The sequence below is a fragment of the Cololabis saira genome, chromosome 21 (genome assembly GCF_033807715.1).
Source record: "Cololabis saira isolate AMF1-May2022 chromosome 21, fColSai1.1, whole genome shotgun sequence".
Classification (NCBI taxonomy): Eukaryota; Metazoa; Chordata; class Actinopteri; order Beloniformes; family Belonidae; genus Cololabis; species Cololabis saira.
In genome coordinates, this window is record NC_084607.1 from 16,043,171 (window position 1) to 16,058,298 (window position 15,128).

General features: G+C 42.0%; 1 protein-coding gene across 2 annotated transcripts in view; it reads left to right on the plus strand.

The window, feature by feature from the left end:
* Window positions 1-15,128, plus strand: part of srcin1a (SRC kinase signaling inhibitor 1a) — a 117,018-nt gene that overhangs the window by 86,100 nt on the left and 15,790 nt on the right. For both annotated transcript variants that reach the window (XM_061711992.1, XM_061711991.1), the window contains exons 6-14: window positions 723-1,543; window positions 2,346-2,447; window positions 2,865-2,992; window positions 5,982-6,002; window positions 8,485-8,645; window positions 11,411-11,586; window positions 12,408-12,538; window positions 12,850-12,997; window positions 14,725-15,031. In XM_061711992.1, coding sequence (XP_061567976.1) covers window positions 723-1,543; window positions 2,346-2,447; window positions 2,865-2,992; window positions 5,982-6,002; window positions 8,485-8,645; window positions 11,411-11,586; window positions 12,408-12,538; window positions 12,850-12,997; window positions 14,725-15,031 — 1,995 coding nt within the window. The remainder of the gene's footprint in view (window positions 1-722; window positions 1,544-2,345; window positions 2,448-2,864; window positions 2,993-5,981; window positions 6,003-8,484; window positions 8,646-11,410; window positions 11,587-12,407; window positions 12,539-12,849; window positions 12,998-14,724; window positions 15,032-15,128) is intronic.

Below are 15,128 nucleotides of genomic sequence, written 5' to 3' on the forward strand. Positions count from 1 at the left end.
CGTAGTCAGGAGAATAATATCTACGTTTCAATATTCCCTCCTGCTCTATTTAATCCTAGAAAATGAAAACTATTAGTTTATTCTTTAATAACTGTCGGAGACCAAACTCAAGCCGAATCACAACAGGCGTCTTACATTTATTTTGCGCCTGCACCTTTTGTATTTGTGCAATCGTGTGAAGCAACTCAGGGTTTTAGTCATGTTTTTATCAGTTTTTACACTTTTAAAAAAATGTTGTCCCCTTGTTTCTGAAAATAAAAATGAATGCTTTTTTGACTGTAAAGATGCAGAGAACAAGACAGGAAAGTGCACTTTTTAACAATTCAAAACTTTGTGAATGAATAAAATCAAAGAGCAGTTAATCCACTGCTGGAGAGGAAAGCAGCAGAGGAGATTCAATGTCTACAAAGACAGAAAGATGGTCCAATTTCAAGAAATCTCACGAATTTTGAACATATAAGTCTCCATTTGAAGGATAGTTTGGTCTAACTTTATGTTACGTGTGTCACGATTCTGGTATGTATAAATAAGTTATTCATAGATCTGTATTAGTCATGCGTTGAAATTCTGTTATTAGAGAGAAATATCAGCTTTTTTTTTACTCCTACGGGCTGTAACCACCTGCTCAGTATCCGTTAGATCTGTGAGATCACACATGAAAAACACTCCTCTTTCATTCACATGTCTCCATGGTAACTGTCATCCCTGCTTGTTCCTTTCAGAGGGAAATGGTGTATTCCTCTCGGGACTCCTCCCCAACACGCCGTCTCAACACTCTTCCCTCCTCCACGGCCTCAGCGTCCTCTGGCTCTCCGTCCCGCTCACGCCTGTCCTACAGCGGGGGCCGCCCTCCATCCTTTGCCGGGTCCCACCCGCAGCACGAGCAGCCCAGACATCCCCACCATCCCGCACTCGGCCACGCAGCCAACGCGGGGCTGTCTCCCTCGGCCAGTGCCATCCTGGAGCGCCGTGACGTGAAGCCCGATGAGGAACTCTCTGCAAAAAACAAGGCGCTGATGAAGAACGAGGCGCTGTACGCAGATCCTTACAGCTTGATGCACGAAGGCCGCCTCAGCATCGCCTCTACCCAGTCTTTAGCCGCCATCGGAGACCCTTTCAGCTTCCCCGTCTCCACGGGCCTGTACCGCCGCGGCTCTGTCCGCTCCCTCAGCACCTACTCGGCCGCTGCTCTTCAGGGGGACCTGGAAGACTCCCTCTACAAGCCCGGAGGATCACTGTACGCCGATACATACTCCTCCGCCACCCTGGGCATGGGTTTCCGCATGCCACCCTCATCCCCACAGAAAATCCCTGACATGCAGCTGAGGGACAGGGACTCGTACTCCAACTCGCCCAGAGCCTCACCTGTCAGGCAGTCGTTTCGCAAGGATTCAGCTTCCTCCTCGGTGTTTGTGGAGAGCCCGAAGTCGAGGCCGAGCTCCGGTTCGGAGCCTCTGTGTCTCACAGGGGGACCTGGAGATGGCAGCAGGACTATGCCTGGTTTTGGTTCTTCTCTATCTGGACAGGATGCAGACTCTAGCAGGTCAGTAGTATTCTAACTAGGGTTGCAAAGGGGTGGAAAATATCCGGTAAATTTCCGGAAACTTTCCGGAAACTTTCCATGGGAAGTTAAGCTGGGGAATTTTGGAAATATTCCAAATTGGAAACTTTCCATGGGAATTATGGGAATTTATGGGAATTATTGGGAATTTATGGGAATTTATGGGAATTAACTGGAAATTGGGGGTAATTTAAACAAACTGTATCATATCCAAACATAAATGTAAATATTTATTTTGTCATAAGCAGATATCCATGCACGATAATACAAAAATATGACATTTCAACAGATTTATTTGAGTAGAACTTTAGTTTTTATTCTTGTATGAACAATTATTTTAATGAACAACAAAAACATGAATGTTGAGTAAATACTAACTCACCCCACTCCCCCACCCAATCAAAAAGTAATGCAAGTTAAACATTAATACCATTATAGATCAAATATATTTACCCCATAATATTATCAAAACTTACTAGCCCTGCAGTAAGCAATGTGCTGTGTGCATGTGATTGAGGAGTGTACTTGCATTAAATCTGGTTGTTTTAGCCAAGACTATGCTACAATATATTTCCCCCAACTATATTTAAGTTCCCTGTTAAGGGCCAACCTTCAATTCTGTAAATTTCTTATTTATTCCCGTTAATTCCCGTTAATTCCCATATATTCCCGTTAATTCCCATGGAAAGTTTCCAACTTTGAAAATTCCCGGAATTTTGCAACCCTAATTCTAACATTTTGAAATGTTAACCTCAGAACACCAGCTTTTGCTTGTTTTTTTTAGGGATCATCGGCTGGAGCGTATGGAGGCCATGGAGAAGCAGATAGCCAGCCTGACCGGTCTGGTCCAGAGTGTGCTGACCAGAGCACCAGACAGTGATAGCACGTAAGACCCTCCATTATATCTCATTAGCTCTCTGATAGTCACAAACACACCGTTGGCTTCAGCACATAGGTAGCATTATTGATAAGAACAGCAGCAGGCTATTATCAGAGCCATTATCAACTCCATAGTGGTGAAGTGGTGCACTTTGTGTGAGCAAAGCACGAATAGAGAGCACTAAACATCAGCTGCAGGCGACAGTGCTATCGATCCACCCCTTTGTTCACAGAGATGTGTTAGATAGCGGTGCAGCAGACTTTGAAGTCCTTGTATTCACTCTATCAAGCTATATCCACTAATGTATATAACACATTTTGTTTAATTACTAAACATTTTGGTAATGTAATGAGTAAGTGTCCGGTAGTGGTGCTGTTAGCTTTAGCACTGTAATTGCCTTGCCCTGTGGCCGTTGATCCTCAGATGCGGCCTGCTGCGTCTCTGCATGATGGCGGGCTGCCCTCCAGACCAAGGGACGGAGTTTTCACGGCCATTACCTTTCTCTTCCAGCGAGAAGACCGAAACCAACAGTGACGGCTCCGCCACTGGAAGTGAGTACAGCGGTGTAATTGAGTCCTGTGTACCGAAGCGTTACTAACACCGTTGTTCCTATCCTGGTCCCTCCGCTGTTCGAAAGCACTTTAACCCTTTCACATCCCTGCCATCATGTCATCAGAGTCTCCACGGCCTGTGACTGATGGGGAATTTTTTGTTGAATTTTACAATTCACGCACTCTGGAAGAGTTTGCAGCTCGTGAGTCCAAGAGACGGCTGTTTGTAATCATGTAGTTGAATCAATAAATCCATATGCTGTTGTACCTGTACCTGTACCTTATGTAGAAACAACAACTTATAACCTGACTTTTAATTAATTCATTGGTTTTAGAAATGGCTCATATGAAAGCTAAAACCCTCCCAAAGTATGTTTAATACACTAAAATAAATTTGCTTCACTGAAGAAAGATTGATGAACACATTTGACCCCTTTTATGGTCTGGAATGTAAGAGGTAACAGATTCTTGATATTTGAGGCTATCAATATTGCCTTCCACCCTGCAAATCTCTCGAACACCCCCATACTGGATTTAACCCCAGACCGTAATTTTTCCGCCACCAAGCGTAACTGTTTTCTGGTTGGATCTCGGATCCGTGCCGGCTCCGGTACTGTACATTCCCAAGACGTCAAATTTTGCAGCAGGATGGTCCATCGCATAGAGATATCGCATACTTTGATGTACATCTCTACATCAAAATTCCTCAAGGAGAAGAGGAACAAGGTGCTCCAGTACTGGCCGACATGAACATCATTGAGAATGTCTGGGCTGGAATGAAAGAGGAAGCGTGGAAGAGAAAACCAAAGAATTGTGATGAACTCCGGGAGGCTTGTATGACTGCTCTCTTTGCTATTCCTGATGATTTCATCAATAAACTGTAGGAATCATTGTCGAACCGCATGGATGCAGTCCTTCAAGCTCATGGAAGTCATACCAGATATTAAATATGGATCTCACAGCACCACTACTCAATTCACTGGTGTTATGCAACATATTTTTCTATTTGAAGTAGATGATTTGTTCAATTTTCACATTACTCTCTGCAGGGGACAAATCTTTTGTCTTGCCAGAGTCTGACCTTTCTGTGTTTATTGAATGATCAATCTTTCTTCAGTGAAACAACATTTTTTTTAGTATATTAAAACATCATTTGGGAGGGTTTTAGCTGTCATAAGAGCTTTAATTAAAAGTCAGGTTATAAGCTGTTGTTTCTACAAAATGGATAAGCGACGAGACTTCAGTCAGGGACTGTAGTTTGTAAAAAAACTGAACAAACAAAAAAACCCTCTGCCAATAATTTCTGGTCCAGTCATGTTGACGTTTAACTAACTGGAGCTGTAGCGGTATAATGGGACTAAAAGTTCAAATGCAAAAAAGAAAGCCAGCCAGAAAGGCACAACTGTTGGCTGAAACTGTTGAAGCTTCAACTAAAACGCGTGGCATGTAGCGTTGGGAAAATGAGTTATTCATTTATCAAAGTAATTACTCTGTAATTTTCAGGAAAAAGGCAGAAACTTCAGTGAAGTGTCCACTTTTCAATGATCCTGTTTAGGTGACCACTATACCCAATAGGATACAAACAGCACTTACACCTACGTCGCTTTTAATTGCTTTCTGAATGTCAACGTACTTTTAAAACAGCTTTTGAAATCATGCTTCTTCACATAAACATTTGATCTCCCAGCCCAAAAACAAACCTCACCAAACGTGAAAATGCAACAAGGCGCGGTTTATCTGAACAAAACAGACGGGACCTTGGAGCATTCACTGAGGCAGGAATTATATTTCTGACCAACAGCCTGGATCCTGAAAGATTTCTCTGTTTTTCTTTCACCATAACTGCTGCTCTTTAACTACTTAATTTGAATAGTCCCATTTAGAGTGAATTCAAATTCATAAGCTTTTAAAGTAGGGGTCTATTTCCTGGGAAAATACGTTTGTTAGCTACAGAAAAAAATGAAATACAAAATGCAGGAAACGGGGCTGAGGCTCCATCAGAAATGCAAAGAAAATGTACCTCCAACACCTTTAAGGATATTGAAGTGTAAAACAAACAAACATTGGAGAGTTGTTAACCCAACTTTCTACACAGGGCCTTCCAATCTTGATCTATTTGAAATAATGTATTCACTTTCAGCTTCAATTTAACAGGGTTTCAGACAAATATTGGATTTACCATTTAGGAATTACATGCGATTTAGACAACGTTGTTTAGTGTCCAAGGGTTTAGGAGCATTTAGACAACTAGCTGTTTGGCTGGAGCTACCGCTGTGGAGCGAAGGAGGCCATGATTAGACGAAAGAAAAAACAAACATAAACCGTTAAGAAAGGCAGCAAAAAAAGCTTGATTTCTTCTTAAAAAGAAAAAAAGGCCTGGTGAAAGACCTCTGGGAAACCTCGGAAGACAATTAAAGTGGATGGTTGCAGAATCTTTTTTTAGTGAAGAGAAACCTCTTCACAACGATGCCATATTTTAGTAAAAGCTCTTAAATGAAACCTGAAAGTCTGTGCTTTGATCACTATGCTTTGATTGTTTGAGTTCAAATTCATTGGGGTGGTGTGTAAAGACAAATTAATTAAAAAAAAAACCAGAAAACTCTGTCATTGTCCAAATACTTCTCGACCCAACAGCATTTTTTTTGAATTGCTGGCATGGATTATTCAGCATCCGTGGCCTGGATGAAGCCTATTTCTCTCCTCTTTTATTATTCCTGAACATAATATTGCAGTAGAGGTCTAGCACGGGTAAATCCTCTCTGCGTCCAGACCTTCACAGGTTCAGTGCAAAGATTAAGTTGCCTTTGAATCCCCCTCACACACACTGACTGGCTCACTGCCAAGAGACGAAGGCATCACTGCAGCTGCTGCCTCTGCTGTGGCCCGTAGAAATGTTCCCCCGCTTTCTGTAAATACGGACTTTGAAGAGTTTCATCTCTTTCATTCTCATAAATTACTTGGTAACTGGTTCACTCTCTTCATATTCCAGCTGGACGACTGAAGCAGAAAGGTAGTTGGCATCTCCTACTCTCCCACTCCTAATTTCTCCTGTCAGACATCTCCCATGGCTCTCTGACCTCTGTATGGGCGTGTGGTGTTTCTGGGTTGCTGGTTGTGTCTGTTCTCATGTTTTCCTCCTGGCTGGTTTCTCTCAGAGCAGACTCCTCTCCTCTCGTCTCTGTCTCCAATTCTTGAATTTGTGCTATATCATTACTTTAGGAATCTTAGATTTTTTTTCGCCCTACACACACACACACAGACACACACACACACACACACACTGGACACTCCTTTTGTTAGTGTGTTTGTGTAGTCAAATAGTTTGCAGGACAGTGTCCATACTCACAATGCCCAATGTTCAGAAAAGAGCATTGTTATCCTCGTGTGTCAAAAGTGAGAAGAGCAGCTGGACTTCTCCACAGGTTACTAACAGCATGAGCTGCATTATCCACGCTGGAAACTCTCTCTGTTTGTATGTGTGTGTGTATCCAGACTTTCTACCTACTGTCATGTGCAAAAGTTTTTACCCCCACTTTTAACCCTTTGTTTTATTAGTGTGTAAAACCATGACAAAGATGATCTGCTTGTAACGGGTTGCAGTATTAGGCGAATGCAGCTTCAGGTGAACAACATATAACTTTTTTTATCTATTTATTTTTTATAACCAAGCCATTATTTAGTTAACAAAAATATAGCATAAAAGAAAGTGCACCGCATGATTCGATAGCTTGTAGATCCACCTTTCACAGCCATTACTTTTTTTTAGTTTCTCACATCATTGTGGGTTCATCTTGGTCTATTCTCCTTCACATTATCACTTTAGTTTATAAACCTCTGGAGTCTTTGGCATAATTGGCCCCTTTTTGACATTTTTTCCTCATAATTCACCATAAAAACTGTTGACATTGGCTTGTTTGGCATCATTATTTTCAGAAAAACCTCATCTGTGTCAGTACACAGTTATTTTCTTAATTTTTTTTGCCAACTGTTTTAACACATTTGGCCTAAAATCATGCAAAAACTTCAAATTTGAGTAGAAAAAAAAAGTTCACTGTGAAAATGACAAATGTGTTTAAAGAAACATTTTTAAAGCCTAGAATTAAAATGTAAAATTCAAAAACTGATTTAGCAAACAACAAAGTTATATGAACGTTTTACATTAAAATGCAGGCAATGCCTCAGATGTTTTTTGGTTTTCCAAAAGAAATAAGGTGTTCAAATAAGATGCTACACAAACAAAGATATTTCCTGTCCATCACAAGACAGACCTTCACATCACTGTCCTGACACCTCTGGGGGGAGGGGTCTTTTCCTCCTTTTTCCCACCTGACATCTCAAAACTCACCATTTTTTACTCCTTTAATACAACTTTCCTCTCTCCCTCGGCAACCAAATGCTGTGCGCTGCATGTAATTTTGGGATTGGTTGATGTGGTACATTTTTCCACCAGCTGGAAAATGGCTGTCATGTTTTTTTTTCTCTCTCTCTCTCTTACTTGCGAGCACTTTCCCAAGAATGGCTCTTTTTAGACGTTCCTTCCTGCACAAAATATGATGGCAATATGCAGGAAAAAAACATGCCATATATGAGTTATCATAACTGTTTTTTCTTGGCCTGTCATTACACGTGCACTGCCGTGCTTCACAGTGCACATGAGGCGTTTCTGCTGAAATACTGGGTCTAATAATGGGAAATACTGGGTCTAGTTTTAAGCAGTTATGGCACTGAGCATTAAGACCAAACGACCCCGCTCTGCTCCCATATGCCCGTAACACAGTCCTCCAGAAGCTTTGTGGTTTGATGAGATGCAGTTTTGCACCTCAGTTTTTCTTTTGTGTCCTTTTTTCAGACAAAAGCTTTGGGGCAGATTTACCAGGTAATTCATTTCTGGGAAGACTGGAAACCAAGTTTCCGCTTGTGAATAATTTTTCACACTGTGGAACACTGAACTCCAAATTGTTTGTAGATGGTTGTCAAACCTTTGCCAGATTGGTGTGCTGCAACAATTGTGTCCTTACACAATGGTTTATCTTTCGCTTTTGGTATTGTGTTTTTTATAGAGGTCTGTACTCCTTCAGATGATTAGCTGGACATGGGTTCAATGTACCCCTTTAAATTCTATGGAAGCATTAAAGGGAGTACTTAGTATTGCCCACACATTTTCTTTTTGATTTGATTTTTTTTTTTTAGTAAGTAATTTAGTAGTGAATTAAAGTTATATATTGTTTTTAGGCTATATTGGGCTAATATTAAGACTCACCATGTTCAGATGATTTTCTAACCACATTTATACACACAAAAAGGATCAAAAGAGAGGGCACTAACTTTTGCACATCACATCAAATGTATGTATACTTTATTTGATTGTTTATCCCGGGAGTGTGTGTTTTCTTTGTTTGTGTTGTGAGTCAAAGCTGACGGGAGCGTAGCCCAGCAAACAAACTAATTTGTTTACCCGAATGAACCCTAATGTCCTGCTCTGTGATTGGCAGCTAATACACCATCAGCACCTCTAGCTTTGATGCCGCCGCCACCGTCTAACACAACCCCAGTCAACAGCGTCGGCCGCCTGCAGATGAAGCTCCATCTGCACGGTCTGCACCAAAACGCCACGGATCTGCGCAAGCAGCTCACTCAGCTACGCAAGATACAGGTATCCATCGTGAACATCTGTTTCTCACTGTTCTTTGTAGTTGGAAAAAAAACAACCTTGAAAATGGTTTAGTTCTGAAATGTTCTTAAAAAAATGTCATCGTCTTCCTGCTGTTCATTTTCCCAGACTTCTGTTAGTTTATCAAAACGTCAAACTGCAGCTTGAAGTTCAAACTATTCAGTATCAGACTGTGCTCAGACTATTGCTGCAGATAACTGAATGTTCTCTGTAACCTCTATCTAAATCTATGTATCTGGTACACATATTCTTATAAACTGTATATCATTTACATGACTGCATCCTTTCGTCCTTTGTGACAGGAGAGCAAAATAAAACATCTTATCTTACTTGTATTCAAAGCTTGCAGCTATGAGGTCAAAGAGAAGAGCTCAGTTCCAAGTCAGTTAATGGAAAACCCAACAGATCTCCAACAGTGTTTGTAAATGGCTGTTTCAAGATTAAATTTGATGCATAATGGATCAAACTACAGGGAAAATTAGAGCACATTTTTAGCCAGTCAACTATGCAACTGTCATGGAGGTATAGTGATTTTTGGATGCAGAGCTCTACGCCTAGAAAATGTACAATTAAACATTCCCCCAGTGACATCTTTTCTAAGACTGTGTCTTGCAGACTCTGCAAAATTTATGAAAAGCTTATGAACTGTTAAGAAGTGCACTCATTAACAGCTTTGCATCAAGGATGTAGTCCATAAAAAAGTGACATGAGCAATAGAAGAACACTAGATTAATATCAGGTTAAGATTAACTAATGCATTTTGCAGTGAAATGATCTTGAGTGGTCCAAATTAAGTTCTAAAAAGTATTCATAGCAGTATCTCTCACACCTCAACACTTCTCTGTTGACAGTGTTGCAGAATGTGGATTATGTGCAAGTGGTTTGTTTTTGCAGGGTACCTCTCTCTCCCCTGGCGTTCCCTGAATCTCTCTAGCATGTCCTACGTCTTCCTGGGGGCCTTGTCCGGTTGAACATGTCCAAAACACATCCCCAGGAAGTCAATCAGAAGAAATCCTTCCCAAATATCCCAACAAGCTCATTGGCTCCTCTCGATGCGGAGGAGGAGCAGTTCTAGTTCGAGTCTTTTCTGGTTGACAGAACTTAGAGACAGAACTCACACTGTCTCTAAGGAAAAGTCCAGCCACCTTCTGGAGGTGTCGCTTATATTCCTGAGCGCTTCCTTTTCTGTTGGTTAAACCTTGAACAGACATAGAGCAGCCCTGGCGGAGTGTCCAGCTCCTACCTGGAACGAATCCTGTAGGGAAAAAGGGAGAAAAAAATATGGAACGTAGTGTTTTGTACACAAGAAAGTATGGAGATCCAAACAAGAAGTAACACATATTTGTGGAAATGTGGTGTTTATAATCTAAAATATCTTTTGTTGTTGAACACACATACTACACACAGGAGCTTTGATGTTAAGTTGATGCACACTTCAATATTACACCTATTATGAATCTGTGGTGCATGACTCATTAAAGGCACTAATATGTTTAGAAAACTGACATGTACAAGCTAAGCCCACATGTTTTACTGTCCTACAGAGACAAATTGTCAGTGGATAACAAATTAGATGTGAGGAAGAGTTAATAAAGCTGTAAATGAGGTCCTCATGTGTTCTTCCATCTCTGATTCAAGTGGTGCCATGGTTACTGAAGGAAGTGTCAGGAGAAGATGATGAGATAAATGCTTTTAGTTGCAGTAGAGTTTCTTTCAAAGGAAATAAAGAGTAAAGGGAATGAGAGATGACGAGCTCCTACTGTCTAAATTTGTTCCAAAACAGCCATCACAAGTGTTTCTTATAAGTAAGCTGCAAAATGGGCACCGAATAGACGATGGGATGTACCCTGAAAGCACACTTTTCTGCCTACAAGTCTGTGTGTCCGAGCACAAGCGTCGCGCCTGGACCGCTGCTGTTGCTCTCCTGCTTTAATTTTACATGTAGCTCATAAATTATGCAGGGGAAGGAAGGTGAAGTAGAAATAGTCAACTGAGCGAGAGGGTGCACAGCACTGCAAGATTAATGAAATAGAATAAAAAAGTCAAAACAAAAGAAAACGGGGGAGTTCCTACACACTGGGTTGTCAGCACTGCTGGTGGCAGTAGCCTATATTTGCGAATACTATGTAATCATAGATGTTAGCGGTATTACAGACTTGCTCGAACATATGGCTTGATAAATTATTAATTTCTTCTTGCTTACCAGGTGATTTCATCCCAGGGAGTTGTATTACATGCAGTAGCCCTGCGTTCATAACACTGGCAGGGAGCTCAGTTTATGATAAAGTGCTCTTTGTCACAGACATCCTTCATTCTCCTCAGGGCATCCCAGTTGTCAGTGTTGAGACTTATTTTTGCACATGCAAACTGACACACAGTTTCCAGAGTGTGATATTGGCTTCCTCGAGCAATGCATTCATTAATATGCTACAATATAACAAGAAAAAGCTATTCAGTGAGAACTTGTGGGAGCATATTGAGGGCTGTGTAATTTAAAAAAAAAAAAAAAGCCACAACCTGTCCATCGCATGGAGACGAAACAAAGTGCAAATCCTTCTAATTCACAAAATAGTTTTGTGAAGCCTCAGATGGTTCAGTTTCTCCACATTCATTTTGTGTTTTTATTCAATGATGGTAGAAATCATGGTTTTGACGAGGACCGCTGTTTTTGACATCAACAAACACAAACTTTGTTATCAGCTGTGTGCATTGCATGTGTTGTTTTGTTTCTAAATGTGTATTTGTAGCTAGAGAACCAGGACTCGGTGAGAGGTCTGCTGAAACGGACGGAGGCGGAGCTGAATGTGCGCGTGGCTGACGCCCTGAGGAAGCAGGAGGATCCCCTGCAAAGGCAGCGCCTCCTCGTGGAGGAGGAGAGACTCAAGTACCTCAACGAGGAGGAGCTCATCATCCAGCAGCTGCAGTCAGTCACACTTTTAAGCCTTGCTTTTATGGCAGTAATGTTTAAAACCTTCGATAGAATGTTTGTTTTTAAGCAATAATAATCAATAGAGCACCAGACAGAAAGCTGGTTAGTGCAAACATTCATCTTATTGTTGCACGTATCTTTTACATGTAGATGACTCATAAGATGACACGGTGATTGGGAGAAACTGTATCAGTGATTAGGCCCTGCACCGAGCAAGATGCTCATTAAGATCTGACATCGGTGGCTGTCCAGTAACTAATTAAAGCGGCTGCAAGAATGAGGGCAAAGAGCTACCGTGAGATGATAATAAGCAGATAACTTGCTACTGTCTTGTGTGTGGAAATATTCACTGCGGTAATGATTCCTGGATGTGTCTGTTCGGGGCAGAGAAGGTCCTGAATCCCACGCCGCGTGGCAGTTAAAACCTGATATAATTGGTTGAACGCTTCGATAATCTTTCCTAATCAAAGATTGTCGCTCTGCCTGGCGATGGGCAACCTGTTATTATTATTTTTTACTTTTTTTATCATATAATTGGGCTATTTGACACTATGCCTAATCAGACTAGCCACAAATTCAATGAGGTTCAGTGAAGAGGTTTCTGAATTCATATTTGCTTGTAGACTGCACTGAGAGCACACTTTTTTAAAGAACTTTTTATTAAATACTAGACATACTCCGTTTGCCTCGTTTAGCAGATGTCTAAAGTGTTATTGGCAGAAGATTTACTGAGACTTGAACAACATCATTTTGAGATAAATGTAAGCGTGTCCGAGGAGTCCCTGGTGCTCAGCCTGCTGTCCGTTCCATCTCAGCGACCTGGAGAAGTCGGTGGACGAGATCCAGAAGGAGTCGTCTGTCAACCACAAGCTGGTGACAGTGCAGGAGCTGGAGGAGAAGGCGTCCCTGCTGCGAAAGCTCGGAGAAACACTCACGGAGCTGAAAAGTGAGTCCTGCTGGTACACCTCGCATTCTATGCACGGCACAAAACAGAAAACAGTTGTTCACTCTAGTAGGCTGTTTATTATGCGCTAATTACTCACCGCGGCACTGATTATCTTTTAGTCACCCACAGCCAGTCTGCAAGATTAAATCAGCCCCAGACTGCTCATTGTCTAAATGAACTGGCTGACCATTAGAGGCAGTTCAAAAATGTAAAGTTTAATTACCATGGAAGCTCTCAATGCCCCTCGACAAATGTACGAGTTTGTAGAAGCACTTTTACTTCGTGTGCTAGTCCCCTGCTTTCTCTTGCAGATCAATTCCCAGGCCTGCAGAGTAAGATGCGGGTGGTGCTGCGGGTGGAAGTGGAAGCTGTCAAATTTCTGAAGGAAGAGCCACACAGACTTGATGCCCTGTTAAAACGCTGCAAGACTATAACAGACACCCTCGCCACCATGCGCAAGTATGAATCTCCAGCACAACTGTTGCTGCTTTACAAAAAGAAAAAGCACATTTCTTTCAATTTTGTTTTTTGATAAGTGCAACACTTTTCAGAGTCGATTTTGGCCCACAGCTCATTGAGATGATGCAGTGGCAAACTACATAAGTAACTGCAAAAAATGACGCAATGTAAAAATGCACACTTTATCTTTTTCATAAAACATAAAATGAGATATTTGAGATCTGAGTGGGTTTGGAGGGGGGAACCTGTACATTGAGAAAACCCCGAACGTACAGGTTCCAAGCCAGAGTCCTATACGTGAGCCCACTCCAGCCCAGAACCACTCTCCATGAACACTTACAAAGGTCCGGCCACTCTCCAGCAGATCGGTTCCAGTCCCCATATGCATCGAGGAGAGTCTGACGATATCTCGCTGGTGCTGCTCTATGGAGCTAGAACAGTCTCATAATACACAAATGCACAGGACAAGTTTTACAAATGCACAGACTGATTTGCAAATACACACACCGTTTCACACATGCACAGAACAATTCACACGTGCGTAGGACAAGATATACAAATTTATTTTTGATGCACACACAAATATAACCTGATTTACAAATGTTTTTTTGTCTGTGAGCTGCGCTGGATTTGTGTGTGACTTTTGCAACTCCTCTGACGTGACTCGATCCACAAATAAGTTTTTTTTTAACGTGGAAGGATCTGCAACCAATCAGATGTCTTCCTTTGTTTCAGCCAATCATAAGAGAGCACCCCACGTGGGTGTATTTGTAAAACTTGTCCTGTGCACGTGTGAAACGGTATGTGCATTTGCAAATCGGTCTGTGCATTTGTAAAACCTGTCCTGTGCATTTGTGTATTATGAGACTGTTCTAGCTCCATACTGCTCAGCCACACACACAAGTTCAGGCTCCTTCCCCATCAATGAGGTGGCACTTGTTGCCCCGAGAACCAGTTCTGAAAACCGTGTGTCAGCACGCCGAGGCTCATGGCTTCCCCTGCTGACCATATCACAAAGTATCTGACCCACATGGCACTTCCTGCTGACTGTGAGTTCAGAGGAACCCATGTTGCTTGCTCATGCTGAGCCCAGCAAGGCCCCGTGGGTAAAAGCCTCCCCCCCGGTCCTGGCACCAGGGAGGGGCCCCGGTAACCAGCGTCTGGGTGAGGGATATGTGATGTGAATGTCGTAGGATTGCTTAGTCATGCCCGTCCCCAAGGACCAACCGGGGGTGATTGACCCATCATTCAGGCACACAAACCCCTCCACTGTGATAAGGTGGTGAAAGGTATTGAAATGCTTATGAATATTTCACACAACTTTAAAAAAAAAATATTTCTTTAGTAATGTTTTCAGACTGCTTGTAACAATTGAAGCCCTCTCCGTCACCTGGATAAAAGCGCTTTGATTTTTGGGGAGTGTGAACTTAGGCTAGAATTTGCCTTTCAGCACTATTTTCCAATTAGTTTTGTGGCCAAAAAGCTCTTTGCTCTCCGGTTTAATTAATCTCACAGATAAAAGAGCTTCTCAAGTTTATTTTTTCTCCGTATCTTTTTTGGTGACAATAAAGAATTCATTGAAGTAGTGGTGGCTCTTGATGCTCTTAAGCCTTTTTCCCCATTTTTATTTCACTTACCTGCCATTTACTTTGATGTGTAATTTGTGTTTTAGTTTGTGAAACACTTCACAGAGTTGATCATTGAATGTATTTACCATATCTTGGCAGACAAGCAAACGAAGGGGTGTGGAAGAAGCCAGACGACTTCTCCAGTCCTTCATCAAAGCACAACAATGACTTGCGAAAGTTTTCCGACTTCGACATTCCCAACAGCGCACCACTAACCCTCAATGACCTCGGGGGAGGCAACAGTCTCTCCAACTGGAGCCCCCACGCCAGCCTCAGCCGAGGTCTGGGGAACTCATCCGGCCCTCACAAGGACAATCATCCTCCTGTTCCTCATAAAGGCAAAGCCCTGGAGGAGCTGGAGCGCCGCACTGCTGCTGACAAGGTTTCGTCCGTGGAAGTCCGACTGGTAGGATTCATTTCTGCTTCTTTGTTTTGTAATAGGTGCTGGAGAAATAAAATCACAGTTATTTGACAGTCATACAGGAAATGGAGTCTTCTAGTTT